The 20,954-nt window shown below is 46.1% G+C and overlaps 1 protein-coding gene and 1 non-coding gene across 3 annotated transcripts in view; both read left to right on the top strand.

The window, feature by feature from the left end:
* LOC120919155 (lysosomal alpha-glucosidase-like) overlaps positions 1 to 20,954 on the top strand; it is a 273,064-nt gene that overhangs the window by 72,213 nt on the left and 179,897 nt on the right. For both annotated transcript variants that reach the window (XM_040331191.1, XM_040331192.1), the window contains exons 7-8: positions 7,071 to 7,189; positions 14,539 to 14,670. In XM_040331191.1, coding sequence (XP_040187125.1) covers positions 7,071 to 7,189; positions 14,539 to 14,670 — 251 coding nt within the window. The remainder of the gene's footprint in view (positions 1 to 7,070; positions 7,190 to 14,538; positions 14,671 to 20,954) is intronic.
* On the top strand, positions 2,167 to 2,285 carry LOC120919745. Its single transcript, XR_005744674.1, has one exon. It is a non-coding gene; the product is annotated as a 5S ribosomal RNA (ribosomal RNA).

The raw sequence follows: 20,954 nt of genomic DNA, 5'->3' as shown, positions 1-20,954 counted from the left end.
CCACCTCCTTAGAGCCCTCACTCCTTCACTCTAATGAAGAGGGGGTTCTGGATATGAGGGAGCATATAGCCATCGATAAGGAACAGTGCTTGGACCAGAATGGCCAAATGCAAAGACTGAACATGTGGGAGGGGCAGGGGTGGTGTCCTCCAAGAAAGATGTGAGTTCACTTTTGCAAAGTGCTAGCTCTTCTTAATTCTTCTTTATGAGGGCCAATCGCATCAATGCGCTGGGGTTACTTAACACACCAAAAGTGCTTTAATGTGTTGCGATGCCATTCAATATCAATGCAGTGAACCACAATGGATGGTAACACAGTACCGTGTGCTGCTTTTTATTTAAAAAAAAAAAAAGTGTCTGTGTGAATTCACTCACCTGTGGTTCAATGGCAGCCCATTTAAATGAAGTTGTGTGTGTGTGTGTGTGTGTGTGTGTAAGGCCCCTTTCACACGTGGCGGATCCGCTCAGCGGAGTCCACCAGCTCAGCGGGAGATCGATCCGTTGATATCAGCTGAGGCGGTGGATGACAGGTCCGTCTCTGCTCACTGAGCAGGGTGGGACCTGTCAGAGCCCCGCTGATTTCTATGGTGAGATCGGATGAAAACAGACAGCATGTCCTTTTTATCAGATCTCATCTGATCTGATCCGCCAGATGGATGACTGACCATATCGCAATACGTATGTTTCTCTCATCACCTTCCAGGACGGCACCCGAGAGATGATGGCTCCTCCCCACAGGAAACACAATCACTTAACAATTTAAAAGTCCCCACCCTTCCCCTTGATCCTCAGTATTGATTGTGTTTCTCCCGAACACATCGTCACGTTTGTTTTGTTTGAATACCTAGAGACCGGGGAGGGTCGAAGGTACCCCTGTTGAGACAGGTCTTAGGGAGGCCGGGGAGGGCTGAACTAACCTGTAGGCCTTCGGGTCTAACTCACAGGTCGCCCCAGGCGTGCACCAGCGCTCTGAGCTGCGGGGAGGCATGCCATCGCTAGGGTGCAGAAGAAACGCCGCCATTCGAAGAGCTCTCTCTTCCCGGGTACTGCTTCCTACTTTTGGAAACATGGCGCTCCAAGCCTCTCTGAGTGAAGGTGGGGCTTTTGCCTCACAGCGCAACCCGGAAGGGACGCCGGAGAGAAGCATGGCGGTGGAAGGGTCGGCTTGCGGATAGCCCTTACAAGAGGTACCGACAGCCGGGGACCCAGCCAAACCTCCTCATGGACAGGAGGAGATGAAGGCAAATGTGACTGCAGGCAGATCCAGGTCGGGGCGCAGTGAGTACATTCCCCCTTGGAAAGGGAGGAGGAAAGGGAGTGAGAGTCCTGGTCTTCAGGGTCTGAGTCTCTGGGGCCAGCCAGCCAGCACAGGACTGGTTTTTACTTCTCACCCTTTCACCTCCCCAGTACAAACCTGCAGTCCTGGGGGAGGACAAAGTAATATTATGCATATATGTATATCTCTTGTCTTGCAAAAACCCCCCAGCGGATCCCAGGAGACCCCAAATAAACAGTCTCCTACCGCTACAGGGCATAGCTCCTCATAACTTGGCAGAGAAAGGAAAAACTTTCCATGAAGCCGCCAGGCAGTCCGTAACTTAAGGTCTGACATAGAGGAGCTTATCCCTAGAGAAGACATATCCTCCCAAGAAGGCCTTGTCCGAACGGAACCTAGTGCCCTTCCCCCGCCCTCACAGTCATTCCCTCTAGTCCAGGTAGAGGAAGCTTAAGGAGGACAGGGAGGATATGGTAAGCCAAGCTAAACAGGAGCCATTTACCCTAGAGGGTCTGGTTGGACTCCTGCAGGCAAATACAGGCCTCTGAGGAGATTATAAAATCCCTAGAATAATCTCATAAAAGGGGGCTGAGCAAGGCTCAATCCAGTTAGGGCCAGCCTGCCATGAATCTGACAGGCAGATTACAAGGGTGCAGTTAGGTTTTTTAGCCAAAAAAACTGACCTCCTAAACTTTTAGGATAGGCCCAACAGGGGGCATACTAGTGGGTTTATTACCCTTGTGGGGGTTGTTTATTGGTTACAACATCTCCCAAGTTCCAACCAATTACTTCCTCCTTACACTGCTGGTATATCTGTCAGTGTGTTAGAGTTAATCTAAACCTCTTGTGGCTCAGGCAACAAACCATTTAGGTGGTGTGAGAAGCATAAAGCCTACGGCCACATCACCCTGAAAGTGCCCGATCTCGTCTGATCTCGGAGGCTAAGCAGTGTCGGGCCTGGTTAGTACCTGCATGGGAGACCGCCTGGGAATACCAGGTGCTGTAGGCTTAAAAATGCTAGCCTGCAACCCTTAATTGGGAGTTTCTCTGGTACAAACCCCTGTGTTAAAGCTATGAAAATCAGCCATACAGGTGTCTGATTGCCTCCAGCCTGAGACTATGGTCACCTCTTCATGAGAGACCTAATTGATTTCTGAGTGCTCGTTAAGACCTTAAACGCTTGGACTAGCTCCCACCTGTGTGTGGACCAGCTACACCTACTCAGACCTTTGCAATAGCAGAATAGCAGCTACCACTATTGTGGTATAGTCACACACCTCGGATTTCCAGTTTTTTGAACTACCATGTTCCTTCACTGGGATGAAGGATCAATATCTGAAACTCAGGTTATGCTAGGATAGAGCGTTGGTCTGTCCGCACATCAGAAATGCACAACATGGGTTTATCTTGGGTCATTTCTGAGATATATGTGTGTGTGTATATGTATATATTTGTGTGTATATATGTAGACTGATGATCAAGGGATATCCTATGACTCACCAGAAATGCCTAAAATTGATTAGATAACGGTACTCTGTTCCTTATCAAACGCATAACACTGAATGGTGGTGACGCCTCTATGGTCTGAAGGGAGTGCATTGATTTGTCGGTGACACCTCTATTATATAAACCGCACACTATGGTTATTCAGAAATATACCACATTGAGTTACTGTCGGTGTAATTTCTGTCGGATACATGCATGTATATTATTGCTTATCAGAGAAGCATGACATTGATTTGTCGGTGACACCTCTATTATATAAACCGCACACTATGGTTATTCAGAAACATACCACACTGAGTTACTGTTGGTAAAAATTTCTGGAGGTTACATGTTGGTACACTATTACTTATCAGAAACGCATGACGCTGAGTTACTGATAGCGACACTTCTGCTGGTTATATGACTATACAATTTTGCTGATCAGAAACGCATAGCATTGTATTATTGTTAAGGATATTTATAAATTCAGATATGCACTGCTTTAAGGGTCCTTTTTTTGCTAGTGACATTTCCGTTGATTAGATGACCCGACAAGGTTGCATTAAGTAACACATTGGGTTGCCGACAACATGCTGTTGGTCATATAAACTTTCCAAGTTTTTTTTTTCTAATCAAAATAATGCACAACTGGTATTGTGGGTTCATGACGGTATACTGTTACTATCCAGAAACGCACAGCATTGAGTTTTCTTGCTAGTGACGTTTCTATCAGGTATATGACTGTGGGTGTTGGAATACACAATGTTACTGTCTGTAACATTTCGGTCCCTTGTCCTATACCCTATTGTTTATCTGAAGTATGCTAATACCACTCTCTGCTAGTTATGACTGCAGGGAGTATAACACCAGCAATACACGGTTGAGGCCGCATATGTCCTTTTGGTCATACTGGCCATGCGACTGCTTTTTCTATGATCATCAGAGATATACTATAGGTGCTAGTATTATTTTCTGTTGATTGGAAGACCGTACTGCGGTCAGTCAGGAATAGACAACACTATAGTGGTTCTTGTCCTCCTGTCCTGAATCTATTACCTTGGGTCGCTGCACATAAATAAAACACAGCAGTAGAAGGTGTCTGTGTCCTCTGCTTTCTTTATTACTCAGAAAAAACACCATATTGGCTAGTGGCCTCTCTGTTGAATGTAGGACCTATAAACCTATTAAGCATCAGAAGCTCACACTTGGAGCTTCTGTCCTTTCTCTGGGCTTAGGTTATATGGTATCTTACTACATATGAGAAATACACACCTAAGGTTGGTTGTGTCTTCTCTATCCTACAGGTGTCTGTATATCAGAAAACACAGCAGTGGAGGCTGGGGGTGTCTATCTGTTTTTCCATATTAAGTCTGAGCTTGCTATCCTTCGGAAATACAAGATCTAGGACCTGTATATCTGGGACATTTTGGTCACTTTATTTCAGACCTTATTTTCCATTCACATGGAAGGAACAGGATTTCTGATTGCGGGCCTTTACTTCTAGGCATGCCAGAGACATTCCCTAGACCTGAACCCAGTAGGGTTATAGGACACTGGAAGGAGGTCATAAAATCACCTAGTAGGTTCTTTTTAGTAGGAAAGGGGTTACGCTGTTAGGGGCTGTTTGCCTAAAAAATTCAGCATCAGGATTTTTTCTGACTGGTTCATCCGATCCGAGCTTTATAGCTCAGTGTATGTCCTTCATGTCACCCCCTCGGACGAACTGGATATGAATAACCAATATTCATCTTTTACTCCTACTATGGCATTGGTCCCTTGTGGTAGGGATCTGCTTAACTTAACACTCCTTGGTGCGTGGAGTGGATCATGACCTCAAACACTGGATTTTTACAGAATACTGTATTCTGTTGGCGTGTGGCACTCATGGGTTTACCCTGAGATTATAGGGTAAAATGTATCTGCATATTATACGCGGGGGGCGGTGAAACGTTTTCTTTCCCCGACACCTTTGTTCTTTTCTGTTATATACCAATGAATGCAGTGGTTACTCGCAATTTTGTAACAGGCTTCTTTTCTGCGTAGTTTAATGATCGACTCGCAGGGTTATAAGGAGCCTAGGGTATATAGAACAATCTCACATCTGACATGTCGGTATTCAGATGGGAAGGAACCCAGAAATGGGGAATGACCAGGATGGGACCTGCTTGTCAACCGGCTTGCAGAGCAGCTGTTTTATCCGGTCTAGCAGTGTACGTTGGAGACAGGAGTTTGTCCACGCGTATTGGCGGACGCACGAACGAGCCACGCCAAGGCATCCTGTGGTCCGGACACTGACCAATAAGTGTCCTCGCTATAAAGTCACATGCATTCCAATGAATGGAGGTGGACAGGTGGACTGAAGGGAGTGCAGGAGCACACCAAACGCCCTGCTTGGTCACATACCTGTCCAGTCATTTGAGTGAAGGGAATAGACTTCCCTTAATCTAGTATCCTTGAGTGGGTTTATTTCCTTGTTTCACCAGGACTATGGCAAACAAAAAAGGGGGACCCACAAGGATTGTACGTCGGGAGACCCTGTTTCTTTCTAAACCATTCTCCTGTACAGACTAGTGGCTTAAAACCACATGTTTTTTTCTGGGTTGATCAAAGTAGGTCTTTGTTTCACAGAACAAATCTCTGACTAAACTTTGGATGGTCTTATGCAGCTTTGCAGACACTATCAACCACGATGGCTAGAATATTGGCGCAGCCAACCTTTCTATCCTAAAGAATACTCAAGCTCTCAGAATTTTTTTCTTTAAGAGCACGTGCCACCTAGACTCTGCATCCAAAGAGGAGACAGGAGCATAGGTGGAGCAGACCTGCAGGTCATTTTCATGATCCAGCTAGGATACCCTCATCACACACTAGGAAGTGGAAGTGGTGAAATAAAATCAGATTCTGACATCTAGCAAAAGACCTTGCAGGCAAGGGTCCCACCCTAAAGTAGGCCTGTTGGTTACTCGTCTATCCTCTCGGGTGCCGTCCTGGAAGGTGATGAGAGAAAACGGACGTTACTTACCGGTAACGGTGTTTCTATGAACCTTCCAGGACGGCAGGCCTACTTCCCGCCCTATGTGGAGGGAAAAGATAAGCTAAACGCTAGGTGGTAAGTACCTATACGGAACAATGTCCCTTGTGAACCAGTTCAGGACTACTCTAATTCATACTGAGGATCAAGGGGAAGGGTGGGGACTTTTAAATTGTTAAGTGATTGTGTTTCCTGTGGGGAGGAGCCATCATCTCTCGGGTGCCGTCCTGGAAGGTTCATAGAAACACCGTTACCGGTAAGTAACGTCCGTTTTTTAGCGGATGGGATGGCAGACGGGTGTCAGTGGACACATCTCTGCTGACATCCGCCTGCCCATAGGAGTCAATGGGTGGCATGCAAAATGGGCAGGCAGATCCGAGTGGGGTTAACGTGTGAAAGGGGCCTAACAGCGCAATAGACTGGCTAGTGGTGAATGGACCCTAAGGGCCCTTTCACGCCTAATGCAGTGGGAGGCATTTTTTACCATACTCCAACTGCATAGACAGTCCAAAATCCAGGCTATCCTATGGGCATAGTTCACACCATTGCAGTGCAGTGCAGAAAAGTACAGCATGCCACACATGCAAATGCACTGCACTGCATCAAAGTGCACATAGAAGCCCAAGGAAAGCAAGAAGAAGGAAGTGACCTCACAGGACAAATGCAGATAGAAAAATGCTTGTCAACTGCATGTAAACATGCAATACTGCATGTAAAACATACATCAATTGAATGCATAGGTACAAGGAAGAAAAAAACGCAGTAACAAGCAGTTTCTGATGTGACTGGGCCCTAAAAGTTGGTAAACTGTGTAAAGACTTACAGCTGGAGAAAGCAAAAGCAGTCGCAACATTTTTTATAATTATTAGCATCTATGGCAGTGGTCTCCAAACTGCGGACCTTTGCTTGCCTTTATCCGGCCCTTGGGGCACTATCCCTCCCACTGATACAAGACACTATTCTGCCATCTGACACTCACAATGGAGCACCATTTCTCCCACTGACACAACTAATGGAGCACTATTACTCCCTATGATACCAGCAATGGGGCACTATTCCTCCCCCTAATACCAGATATTTACTAACAATGATGACAGGAAAATTTCCACTCCCGCTGGCCAAAGTCCGGCCCTCCAAGAGTCTGAAGGACAATAAACCGGCCCTTTGTTTAGAATGTTTGGAGACCCCTGATCTATGGGATAGTATAACATTGTCAATTTTGTTTTGCTTCAATTTGAACTAAAACTGAATCATCTTTATTATCCATTTTCTGCACAGGACTTCCCTTCATGCCACCTTTTTGGGGACTTGGATTCCATATATGTCGCTGGGGATACTCAACTACCGAAATGACTCGGGAGGTGGTGAAAAATATGAGTAAGGCCAATATGCCTTTGGTAAGAGGACAGAAATACCTATACATTTATTTCTTCTTGGGGTAAAAATTCTAAATTCTTCATTCATAAATCTTAAAACTGAACTCGGAGCAATTCTGTATATACAGATGAAATGCATATACAAGAATTGTACAAAAAGATTTATATTTCTGTCCTTCCAATCCTGAGATTATATATATATATATATAATGTGTGTGTGTTTGTGTACACACACAACACTGCCATAGAGCGCAGACCTGATTTTCTTTATCGTACATCACGGGACACAGAGCGGCATTCATTACTATATGGTTATATGGAGTACCTTCAGGTGTAGACACTGGCAATCTCAAACAGGAAATGCCCCTCCCTATATAACCCCCTCCCATAGGAGGAGTACCTCAGTTTTTCCGCCAGTGTCTTAGGTGTTAGTCATGGTTTAGCTTGCCTCCACATCCTTGGGATTAGGTGAGCTAACCGGTTCTGTCCAAAAAAGCCTCAGCGCTAAAGTGGTCAGTAACCGGACCCCAAACCCTTGGGGTATAGCCCATAATGCTTTTCTTTTTAGAGAGCTGGACCCTGGGCCCAGAACTTAGAAACCTTTGGGTGCCTAATGTTTCTGTTGCCAGAGTGCTATATGGGCCCAGGACAGTGGATCCTTCATAGGAACCCAGGGCCTGAAGGTCTAGACATCCCCACCGAGATGGGGGAAGATTGGGCCTCTTGCTTGGCAAAGTCCTGCGGCATGGAGCAGGTAAGTGAGGGGAAAACTTGCGGAACTTGGTTCTTAGCAGGTTTTTTCTGGGGGGTCACAGGGGACATGCCTAAAGTTATGCACTGCATCTGGCAAACTAGTCACATATCATAAAGATAGGATGGCTCTATATGTATTATTCCCCATAAGATGTGACCTCCCTTGTAGTGTTGGAAAAGCATTGAGTGGGGCCTGTGTTATATAAAAATATATGTGTGTGTCAGAGAGCTGTGCTTACCTGCAAGCCTCCAGGCGATGCTCCATTCAGTCTTCCTCCTCACGGCCTGCAAAGCAGGCAAAACGCTGACCTCCTCATGGCTGCAGTTTGCTGGAGCAGAGAGGTCCCTTCCTCCCAACCCCACCCCCCCCCTGTCGGGAGGGGCATTTCCTGTTTGAGATTGCTGGGGGGGAAGGGCGGGTCAGTGGCTTAAGGAAGGGGCGGCCCTTCCTTGTTTGTTCCATATAGCTCATTCAATACTTTGGAACTGAGGAGGAAAGACCAGAACGGCAAGCACGGGGCGCCGAGGACACACAGTGGCCAGAAAGAATATTGCAGTCTTCAGAAAGACTGTTTTCAAGCCTAGGAATAGGCTGTTTCTTTTCCATCTCATAGTTTTTCTTGCAATACTACTCAGGGGGACAGAATGTTTTTTCTTTCCTAGATTTGAAAAAAAAAAAAAAAAAAAAGAGAAGTGTCATCTAGGGGAGAGGAAGCATTTTTTATCCCCCAAACAGGTGTTTGGGCATTTAACTATTTATAAGTCCCAGGTACCAATAAGTAGCAGGTGTACCTCGGTATTGTACCATGGCATCAAAAAACAAGGGTACAAGAGGTGGGGATTCCCCCAGAGAGTCTGAGGTCTCGGACAATGCTATGCCGCTGCTTTCCCCACAGGGAGCCTTGGGGCCATCGGGATCTGGGGCTGGAGCTGACGCGGGTCAGTCCAACCCTAAGATGGTCACGGAGGAGGTATTACTCACCTCTTTAAAAGAGATGCAGAAAAGCATGGGTAAAATGATAGCCGCAGCTATGCGGGGCAGTAAGCGGAATAGATCTCCGTCGCCCGAGCGCGGACCCTCAGAAGAGGAGGTCCTTTCCTCAGGGGAATTGGACGACCTCTTGGACAAGGACCAAGTAGGTTCAGGGATCGAAGATCCGGATACAGAGGAGTCTGGGGCAGTCTCCCTGAGGGAGAGCTGGTGGATTCAAGGATTGTCGGACTTGGTCCATAGGGCATTCAACTTGCCAGTACCAGATCTCCAGGTATCGACGGTTTCAGCTTTGGGTTCACTGAGGGCGCCTCAAAGCAATGCTGTGTTTCCGATCCATCCTCTATTAGAGGGAGTTTTGTTCCAAGATTGGAACAAGCCAGATAAGATCTTCTTACCACCTAAGAAGTTCTCTGTCCTATATCCTATGGAAGAAAAATTTTCCAAAAGATGGGCTACTCCTGCAGTGGACGCAGCCATCTCATGTGTTAACAAATCGTTAACATGCCCTGTAGAAAACATACAGATGTTCAAGGATCCAGTTGATAAGCGCTTGGAAGCACTACTTAAGAACTCCTTCACTACTGCAGGGGCAGTAGTACAGCCAGCTGTGGCTGCGATTGGGGTCGCTCAAGCATTATCGGATCAATTTAAGCAGATGCTTAAACTTATTCCTGCCCAGCAGGCAGAAGAATTTTCGGATGTCCCTAAGGCCATATGTTTTACGGTAGACGCAATCAAGGATTCTATCCAGCAAGCGTCACGTTTATCGTTATCCCTTATCCATATGAGAAGACTCTTATGGTTAAAAAGCTGGGAGGCTGAGCCCCCATGCAAGAAGCTCCTGGTAGGGTTCCCCTTCCATGGAGGACGACTCTTCGGAGAAGACCTAGATAAATACATTCAGACCATTTCAAACGGCAAGAGTACTCTCTTGCCAACTAAGAAGAAGGTTCAGGGGCCTGCGTTTAAACGACAGTATTCCCCTGGGCAGGGGCCCTCTAATGCCAAGCAGTATCGACGGCCTCCTGCAAAAGCAAACTTCGGCTTCAACAGCAAATCACAAGGACAGGCTGTTAGAGGCAAAAGGCAGTGGTTTCGCAAACCAGCAAAACCAGCCCCCAAGCCAACCTTATGAAGGGGCGCCCCCACCCACGAAGGTGGGGGGAAGGCTGCGACTCTTTTCAGAGATTTGGGAAGCCAGCATTCCCGACGAGTGGGTACGGTCTTCCGTGGCCACAGGCTACAAATTAGATTTCCTAAGGTTTCCTCCTCCTCATTTCCAGGAGTCGAGGATTCCAAACGATCCGCCTCGGATTCCGGCCAGCCTGGAACAGGGGCTGGGTTTCTACTCCAACCTATTCATCATCCCCAATGGAGATGTCAGGCCAATTTTGGACCTAAAGATGGTAAATGCATATCTAAAGATCCGCTCATTTCGGATGGAATCCGTGCGGTCAGCAGCTGCCACACTCCAGAAGGACGACTTCATGGCGTCCATAGACATAAAGGATGCCTACCTTCATGTTCCAATTTATCAGCCACATCAAAGATATCTACGCTTCATGGTGGCTTCGCGTCACTTCCAATTCGTGGCGCTTCCCTTCGGGTTGGCTACGGCCCCCCGGGTGTTCACGAAGGTCCTAGCTCCGATCCTAGCCAAGCTAAGGATCCAAGGGGTCACGATCCTAGCATACCTGGACGACCTCCTAGTCATAGACCACTCGTCTCCCGGCTTGGAGCGAGCAGTGGCCCTCACGGTCCAATACCTCGAGAGGTTCGGCTGGGTCCTAAATCGAGAAAAGTCAGCTTTCCAGCCCACAAGGCAGTTGGAATATCTCGGCATGAGATTAGACACAGAACAACAAGGAGTGTTCCTACCTCTGAGGAAGGTAAAAGCCATCAAGGAATTAATCCTACTGGTTCTAAGCAAGAAAGAACCGACTATTCGCCTATGTATGAGGTTACTAGGCAAGCTGGTGGCCACATTCGAGGCGGTACCATACGCCCAGAGCCACACTCGCATCCTACAGGCAGCCATCCTGTCAGCATGGAGCAGAAGGCCACAGGCCTTGGATATCCCGTTGCCGCTCTCATCAAGAGTCCGACAAAGTCTGTGTTGGTGGTTAGACCCTCAGAATCTACTGAAAGGGAAGTCTTTCAGCCCAGTGGCTTGGAAGATAGTGACCACAGACGCCAGCCTGACGGGCTGGGGAGCAATTTTGGATGGTTGCACTCGCCAAGGTACTTGGGCAAAGCCAGAGAAGCAGTTGCCCATCAACATCTTGGAGCTCAGAGCTGCTCGACTAGCCCTCAGGGCTTGGACGTCAAAATTGCAGGGGTTCCCGGTGAGAATTCAATCAGACAATGCCACGGCCGTGGCATACATAAATCACCAAGGGGGAACCAGGAGTCAAGCCGCTCAGAGAGAGGTGGTGAGCTTGATTCTCCTATGGGCAGAGGCTCATGTGCCCTGCATATCGGCAATATTCATTCCAGGAGTGGACAACTTTCAGGCGGACTTCTTAAGCCGCCAGACTCTATGGCCGGGGGAATGGTCTCTGCATCCACAAGTCTTTCAAGCACTCTGCCAAAGATGGAGAGTGCCGGACGTGGATATCATGGCATCGAGACTCAACAAGAAACTAGACAGGTTCATATCCCGCTCAAGGGATCCGATGGCCTGCGGAACCGATGCGTTGGTTTGCCCTTGGCATCAGTTCAAACTTCTTTATGCGTTTCCCCCGCTCCAGTTACTACCCCGCCTGCTGCGCAGGATCCGGGTGGAGCACATACCAGTCATCCTGGTAGCTCCAGCATGGCCCAGAAGGGCATGGTACTCACTAATCTTAAGGATGGTAGTGGGAGACCCTTGGACTCTTCCTCTACGGCCAGACCTGCTATCGCAAGGTCCGATCCTCCACCCTGCCTTACGGCATCTAAATTTGACGGCCTGGAAGCTGAATCCCTGATTCTCAGGGGTAGAGGTCTGTCTCAGAAAGTAATCTCTACCCTAATCAGAGCCAGGAAACCGGTCTCTAGGGTGATTTATTACAGGGTCTGGAAGGCCTATGTAGGCTGGTGTGAGTCCAAGCGATGGCTTTCTCGCAAATTTACCATCGATAGAGTATTAAGTTTTCTCCAGCTAGGAGTGGATAAAGGATTGGCATTAAGCACAATCAAAGGACAGATTTCTGCTCTGTCAGTGTGGTTTCAGCGGCCGCTGGCCACCCACTCGCTGGTTAAGACCTTCCTTCAAGGGGTCTTACGTATTAGACCTCCAGTTAAATCCCCGCTTTGTCCGTGGGATTTAAATCTTGTTCTGTCAAGTTTACAGAAACAACCGTTTGAGCCGTTGGCTGATATTCCTTTGGTTCTACTGACAAGGAAGTTAGTATTTTTGGTTGCCATAGTTTCCGCAAGAAGAGTTTCGGAGCTGGCGGCCTTATCCTGTAAGGAACCATATCTTGTTTTTCATAAGGACAGGGTCGTTCTCCGACCTCATCCTTCCTTCCTACCGAAGGTCATATCCAGTTTTCATTTGAACCAGGATTTGGTATTACCATCCTTCTTCCCTAAACCTACTTCCAGAAAGGAAGGGTTGCTGCATACCTTGGATATCGTCAGGGCCATGAAGGCCTATCTTAAAGCTACAAAGAAGATCCGGAAAACAGATGTGCTGTTCATTCTACCGGATGGGCCCAAGAAGGGGCAGGCAGCTGCAAAGTCCACCATTTCTAGGTGGATTAAGCAATTAATCACTCAGGCCTACGGCTTGAAAGGGTTGCCTCCTCCAGTATCATTAAAGGCTCATTCTACTAGAGCCATGGGCGCCTCCTGGGCAGCACACCACCAGATCTCTATGGCTCAAGTTTGCAAGGCGGCAACCTGGTCTTCTGTCCACACGTTTACAAAATTCTACAAGTTGGACGTAAGAAGGAATACTGATACTGCCTTCGGGCAGGCAGTGCTGCAGGCTGCAGTTTGAGACCCTCGGATTCCGGGGGCTCCTCTTTTTTGAGTTAAATTTAAAATTTAAAAATTATTTTTCTCAACTAAGTTGGATTTATTATGATTTGAGTATATCTCTAAATTAAATCCTTTTGTCTTGGAGATGTTCTCCCTCCCCTCATTGTAAGCATTGCTTTGGGACATCCCATATAGTAATGAATGCCGCTCTGTGTCCCGTGATGTACGATAAAGAAAAAGAGATTTTTAATACAGCTTACCTGTAAAATCTTTTTCTTGGAGTACATCACGGGACACAGAGCTCCCACCCCTCTTTTTTGAGGACCATTTTGGGAGGCATACTGCTTGCTACAAAACTGAGGTACTCCTCCTATGGGAGGGGGTTATATAGGGAGGGGCATTTCCTGTTTGAGATTGCCAGTGTCTACACCTGAAGGTACTCCATATAACCATATAGTAATGAATGCCGCTCTGTGTCCCGTGATGTACTCCAAGAAAAAGATTTTACAGGTAAGCTGTATTAAAAATCTCTTTTTTCTCTGCTGTGGTTAAGTAACAAATACAGGTCTTGTCCCCCCCCCCCCCCCCAGCTGGTGATTGGGCAGTGAAGAAGAAGCAAGCCGATGAGTTCATCTTTATGTCATTCTACTCTCTTCTTCTATCAGCATGAGCAACACAGCACAGTTGATTGCAATGCTTCTCCTTTTCTCAGTCTGACCTCTGCTGTATATGGACCGCAAGAGGCTGAAAACAGCTCAACTTCATGTGCTTATACTGCTTGTGCTTAAAATTGTATATATGTGATTATATATTCATGAATACAGTGCTGTATTAATTTGGAGTTCAGCTTTAAGGAATACAACCTGATCTCTTCTCTGGCCCAACCTGTGATTGTACAGTAAAAGCACCGAAAAATCATAGTGATGAGTCATGTCTCTGTTCACTCTGCTTTTTCCTACTGCCAACATTTTCTTGCCAGCTCATGTGTTCTGCGGAACATGTGATTGGCCACTAGTTCTGCCTCTCCCAGTCTGTACAGTGGATTCCGGGTCTTTTAATGGGTGAAAAGGTGTATGTATTGCAGAGATGAACTGCACATTTTTGTGTATATATATATATTTTTTTTTTTGACATATGCTTTAACATGTGGATGAAATGTTCAGGAAAATGTTGATCCTTCTACACTTGGCAAAAGTTTTGATTTGAATGGACTGGAGGAAAGTATATTGTTGAGGTTTACATACAATTTACTACATTATACAGGCGACCACTGTTGACCTCCTCCTGAAAACACTAATGAATTATGTATACGACCACTGTTGACTGATGGTTGAAAACACTTGTCAGGTTGATCCTATGGCCACATGGCTATGACCTTACTAACTGCATAATAGTTCTGAATTGGTGACTCACATTAAAGTCTAAACATTTGATCTGCAAATTTGTTCCAAAATGTCTAAGTAGCACATGTGAAGAAGTTTAGCAGTGGCAGCTGACATATCTTGAATATGAGGAGGTTCTTTTAATGGCTGCCTTGAATGCTCTGCCACAGTAATGTCCAGGAAGTCTGGAATATAAACAAATGGTGACCAAGAGAAGACAGTTGTTTAACCTATTCTGATGTGTAATCTTTTCACACCTATATGATGTTTCCCAGGATGTACAATGGAATGACATTGACTACATGGATGCATACAGAGACTTCACATTCGACCAGACACGATTTAAGAACTATGCAGAGATGGTCAAAGAATTCCATGAGCAAGGTCGTAAATACATCATGATTGTGGTAAGAAACAATGATAGAATACAAATGTAGAGTATATAGGAAATACATTTAAAGTGTATCTATAGACAAAACATTTTGGAAACAGCAAGCAAGAAGTTAAAAATCTATCAGGTGACTTTATTTTTATTTTTTTTGCTGTCTGTACCCACTGTGTAGATTCACTCTTTGTTTGTCCTAGTGACCAGAGGCGGCTCTTTAATTAGCCGGTCGCCGAAGGCCTCGCACTCACAGGGGCCTCACAGCCACCTAACTTACCCAATGCATTACTCCAGTCTTGAGGGTCAGGGTACCTTAACGCTGCTGTGCTCAGGCAGCGTTAAGAGCCCTGACTCAGGAGCGGGGCCACCAGCATCCCTAACAACCAGTGAATATCGGTGACACCGCCCCTTGTGACGTCAATGACCCAGCATGCCCTCAGTCAATGACGTCACAAGGGGCGGTTTCACTAGGTGACATCACCGGGTGCCCCCCCCCCCGCCCTTAGGTATTAAAGAGCAGGATCTGGGGGCCACCTTGTTAAAGGGGGCTTCCAGATTTCAATAAGCCCTCGTGCCCGCAGACCCCCACAACCACCGGCCAGGGTTGTGGGGAAGAGGCTCTTGTCCTTGAATTATTTTTCCCATCATGGTTGTGAGTGGGGGCCCCATGTCAAGTTTTGCCTCAGAAAGCCTAGAGCCGCCTCTGCTGGTGACCATTTTCAGAGGGACAGTTCGAGATGAGAAAAACATAATATCTTAAATGTACTGTATAGGACATTAAGTGATAAGGGTTATATAGATTTACCTTCAGATGATTGGACACAGTCAAAGGCTTTGTGGGGAATGCCCCCAGTGCTCCCTCATAAAACCCCACCCACTTCAGTGATGGACCCCTTTTGATATGGAGAAGTCTTCTAAAGCATTCTTTTTAACTTTTCTTTGACTGACACTTTTATCAAGATCTGATTGCCTCAGGGCTCACTAGCAGTTTTTCGGATCCTTGACTCGCCTGGGTTATCCTGTGTCCCTTCCCAAACATGCCAATAACTTTTCATATTGCATCTATTTCATGAGGGCTCCACGGGGAAACCACTTGTTTAACCACTTCCCGCCCGGCCTATGGCCGATTTACGTCCGGGAAGTGGTTATGAAATCCTGACAGGACGTTCTAGAACGTCCTGCAGGATTTCATGCCGCGCGCGCCCGTGGGGGCGCGCATCGCGGCGATCGGTGATGCGGGGTGTCAGTCTGACACCCTGCATCTCCGATCTCGGTAAAGAGCCTCCGGCGGAGACTCTTTACCACGTGATCAGCCGTGTCCAACCACGGCTGATCACGATGTAAACAGGAAGAGCCGCCGATGGCTCTTCCTCACTCGCGTCTGACAGACGCGAGTAGAGGATAGCCGATCGGCGGCTCTCCTGACAGGGGGGGTTAGCGCTGATTGTTTATCAGCGCAGCCCCCCCTCGGATCGCCACACTGGAGCACCAGGGTGGGCAAAAAAAAAAAAAAGCTAAAAAAAAAAAAAAAGTCTAAAAAAAAAATAAAAAATAAAACATAAAGAAAAAAGATGCCAGTCAGTGCCCACAAATGGGCACTGACTGGCAACAATCAGTGCTGCCACCCCAGTGTCCATCAGCGCCACCCCAGTGTCCATCAGCGCCACCCCAGTGTCCATCAGTGCCACCCCACAGTGCCCATCCATGCCCAGTGCCCACCTAGCAGTGCCCATCTGTGCCACCCATGAGTGCCCATCTGTGCCGCCCATGAGTGCCCATCTGTGCCGCCTATGAGTGCCCAGTGCCGCCCATGAGTGCCCATCAGTGCCGCCTATGTGTGCCCATCAGTGCCGCCTATGTGTGCCCATCAGTGCCGCCTATGTGTGCCCATCAGTGCCGCCTATGTGTGCCCATCAGTGCCGCCTATGTGTGCCCATCAGTGTCGCATACCAGCGCCGCCAATCAGTGCCACCTCATCTGTGCCCGTCAGTACTACCTCATCGATGTCCATCAGTGCCATCTCATCGGTGCCCATTAGTGCCGCCATATCAGTGCCCGTAATTGAAAGAGAAAACTTATTTACAAAAAAATTAACAGAAAAAAATAAAAACATAATTTTTTTTCCAAATTTTCAGCCTTTTTTTAGTTGTTGCGCAAAAAAAAAAATCGCAGAGGTGATCAAATACCACCAAAAGAAAGCTCTATTTGTGGGGAAAAAAGGACGCCAATTTTGTTTGGGTACAGTGTAGCATGACCGCGCAATTGCCATTCAAAGTGCGACAGTGCTGAAAGCTGAAAATTGGCTTGGGCGGGAAGCTGCGTAAGTACCTGGTATGGAAGTGGTTAACAATGGCAGAGACAAGGTAGAAAGGAGCTGAGAAAAAATGACCTAATAGCACTCATGCTACAAATGGCACTGAGAAAGTCCAGTAAAACATTCAAGGCAATAGCTGATCTCCTGCACCAGAGCAAGGTTATATACTGACACAGCTTCCTTCCTCTAATTCTAGTTCCCTCTCAGACACACAACAGACTGCCTATCTGACAAAGGCAGATTTTAAGGCAACTCTGTGATTTAATTGGAAACTCTAAAACTTCTAGAGCCTTTGGTCTTCAGGGCCCAAAAGTGCTCTTCTGCCTCTCCACCACCTGAATCTATTCAGGAGTTTGACACTGAATCCCCTAACCTCTGAAGGTTCATAAAAAAGAAGGTGAAGTTGATACAGAAGAGAATCCTGCAGAGGAAATTTCACCTCCTGCATTTTATGATGAACAGACTAGGGCTTCACGCCATATGATTTTTACTTTGAGCTCAATAATTGATGTGGTGCGAATTGGCCGCCGTTGGCCGCCATTGCTGCTCAGCGTGTGGAAAGTGCGGGAGAGCGAGCCTCGCCTCAAGAATAAACCCGATCCCTCTCGCGAAACCGATTGCTACACCCCTGGCACGTTTGGAGATGGAGTCCCCATAGAACCAGGTAGGATACATAGTGACCCTTTAAGGAGCTGTGTCAGTCCATGGACGTCTGAGGCCTCGTACACACAACAGAGTTTCTCGGCAGAATTCACAGAGAAACTCGGTCAAAACCCGGATTCTGCCGAGAAACTCTGTCGTCTGTACAGTTTTGGCTCGATGGAGCCACCGAGGAACTCGACGAGAAAATAGAGAACATGTTCTCTATTTTCTCGTTGTTCTATGGGAGAAGGCGGCCCGCCGAGCTCCTCGGCGGCTTCATCCCAAAACTCGACGAGGAACTTGACGTGCCAAGCACGTCGAGTTCCTCTGTCGTGTGTACGGGGCCTGAGAAAAGGATTTTACGAGAGCACTAGATTCCCTTTTTTGTCTTATATGCCCTGACTGCTATGGCTTTTCCCTGAGTTGGATTTCATCGTGCTGCTTCTGCTGTCTGTGGCTGCTGTCCTCTGAGAACAGGGAGGTTCTCTGATTAAGCTTTGTGACCTATTGTAGGTCGAAGCATTAAGGTGAGAGGCCATTCCTGTCATATGGTGGTGGTTCTCCCGGATTCTCCCTTTTGGAGTTTTTTGCACCGATTCATTCGTATTTGGAATTCATTTGCACCTGAGCACTTTAGATGGACTTTCTATCTTTTATATCATATATATTCCGTTTTGGATCTATATTTTGAGCACTATATATGGACTTTATATAGTTTATATTGCATAATTTGTGTGTGGTTTTATTTACTCAATTTCATGTTTTGCGCTGCACTATTATTATTGTATATCCATGTGAGGTGTTTTATTTGAATTTACCTTAGTGCTGGCTTGCATATTTTAGTTTTTTATATTTTTCCAGCGCTGAATTACTTTTTATTACTAGTGCGAATTAGCACCCAGAATATCCTCAGTCTAAATCTCCTATGGCAAAGTCTAGAAAGACCTTTTGCTTGCACAAATTAACTGTGCTTTACAGAGGCATTGGCCAAATCCTGAAAGGGTATTCCTTCCTCCAAAACGCTTTGCTGAGGTATGTCTTATGGACAAGGAATTTATGAAAAAAATGGCCCATCCCAGTACTGGATTTTGCCATTTCTGTTCTCAACAAGCATCTTTTTGTTTCTGTTGAGGATGCTCCCTCTTATATGGATTGGGTTGATAGATATTCAAAGCCCTATTTAAGGCAACCTTTGCTGGTGCTGCCTTTCATCTGATGATTGTGGCCGTGTCAGTTGATTCTGAGCATGCGTGGGTTTTTTTTTTTTTTATCTTGATTTCTCTTTATTGTTTTCCAAAAAATAGATATAAATACAAATAATTTATATGTTTACATATCAGTAGTATAAATTGTCTAATTCAATTCCATTAATACATATAAACAAGCATATATTATTTAAATTCATTAATTTAACACATCCCCTCCCTCTCTTCTCCCCCCTCCCGCCCCCCCTACTGATATTATAGAAAAATAGGAGAAGGTATCTTAATTTGAGTTTATCTTTTGATTGGTTAATAAAGAGGAAAAAGAAAAAAGAAGTCAAATCCAAGAGGCATAGAAAAGGAATCAAGCCGATCAGAAGCCAAAGAGAACAGAGGGAGCTTGATTTCTCCTTGTCGTTGGAGATCTTTAACAATATCTGGGATGGGGGGGGATTTACAAACCCCATATAGAGGCTATCTCTCCAAGGGAACTCCCATTTCTATCAACCAAGGCCCCCATACTCTTCTGAATCTATTATAGTTTCCTTGTTTAATATAGGCCACCCTCTCGCACCAAATCAAGGCATTGATGGTTTCAACCCAGTTCTCGATTGATGGAGGAGCAAGCGCTTGCCATCTCTGTGCTATTAGCTTCCAAACTTGGAATAGGCACCTAAGCACACTTTCCAAAGCTCCTGCGGGGATTCTATGATCTTCCATATCTCCTAGCAGGCAAGTTCTAGCCTCCGGCTCTAAAGAGGTCTTAAAGATTTTATTAATCCTGTTTATCACTTCTGTCCAATATCTAAAAAGCTTGGGGCATCTCCAGAACATGTGAATAAGATCCCCTGTTGCCTTGCACCTGGGGCATTCACCCCTTGGATTCCAGCCTAGTTCGAACATTTTTTTAGGGGTATAGTAGACCCGGTGCAGTAGAAATAGATGGGACAATCTCTGTGCTGGGGCAATTGACACCAATGTTCCTCTATATAAGATATCGTTCCACTGCTCCGGGGTTAATAACCCAATGTCTCTTTCCCACCTTTCTCGGCTCTTGGAGACCCCAATTTGGCTTATGGCTTTAGCCCCCAATTTATCATATAGTGCAGAGATTTGACCTTTTGTGATATTAGTCTGAATCATTTTAAGAAGCGCAGGGGTATGAGTCTTAACCATCGGATGGATCTTGAACTGGGTCTGAAGGGCATGTCTAATCTGCAGATAATTAAAAAATGTTTTATTTGGTATATTAAATTCATCTCTCAGTTCCGAAAACGTTTTAATACAGTTTCCCTCGTACATGTGTAATAACCGTGTTATCCCTTGGTTCTCCCAGATTTTAGGAATTTCTATATCTTTAAGTTCTGTTAGGTTCTCATTATTCCAAAGGGGGGCAAACTCAGTTACACCAGTATATCCCAGCAAAGCTTTCGTAGTCTGCCACACTTTATTAATTAGCTTTACAGTTGGGCATTGATGATAAAATGAGTTTGCCTCCAGGGCTTCTATTAGAATTTTATGTGGGGCTCTTAATAGCATTAATCTAAAGCCGTTATTGCCCAGATTTTGGGAACCACACCCCACTATATGCTGTAGCTGAGATGCCAAGAAATATGTTCTCGGGTGTGGGACCGCCATCCCCCCCTCCTTCACTGGGAGTTGCATGGTCTGCAATCTGATTCTGGCCTGGCCTCCCTTCCACATTAACTCCCTGAATAGTGTTTCCATTCGCTTAAACCATATTTGGTTCACCCAAATTGGAGAGTTATGAAGAACATATAATATCTGGGGGAGCCAGATCATTTTTATCAGATTGCATCTCCCAGCTACAGAAAGGGGGAGGCGGCTCCAGATATCTTTTTTTAATTTCAATTTCAACAATAGTGGAGCTATGTTATTGCTGGTATACTCCTTGACCTCACTAGTAATCCAGACCCCCAAATATTTAAATTTTGTTGAAATTTTCAACTGGGGCATTTCGGCTATTGTCTGGTCGCCTAACGGATCTATTGGAAGTAGGGCCGACTTATCCCAGTTGACAATTAATCCCGAAAACCTTCCAAACTCCCTAACCATTTGGACCACTGTAGTCAGCAAGCTATCCACATTTCCTATAAAGAACAGGACATCGTCCGCGAAGAGCGATAT

The sequence above is a fragment of the Rana temporaria genome, chromosome 12 (genome assembly GCF_905171775.1).
Source record: "Rana temporaria chromosome 12, aRanTem1.1, whole genome shotgun sequence".
NCBI classification, from domain to species: domain Eukaryota; kingdom Metazoa; phylum Chordata; class Amphibia; order Anura; family Ranidae; genus Rana; species Rana temporaria.
This window is presented reverse-complemented; position numbering and strand designations above follow the sequence as displayed.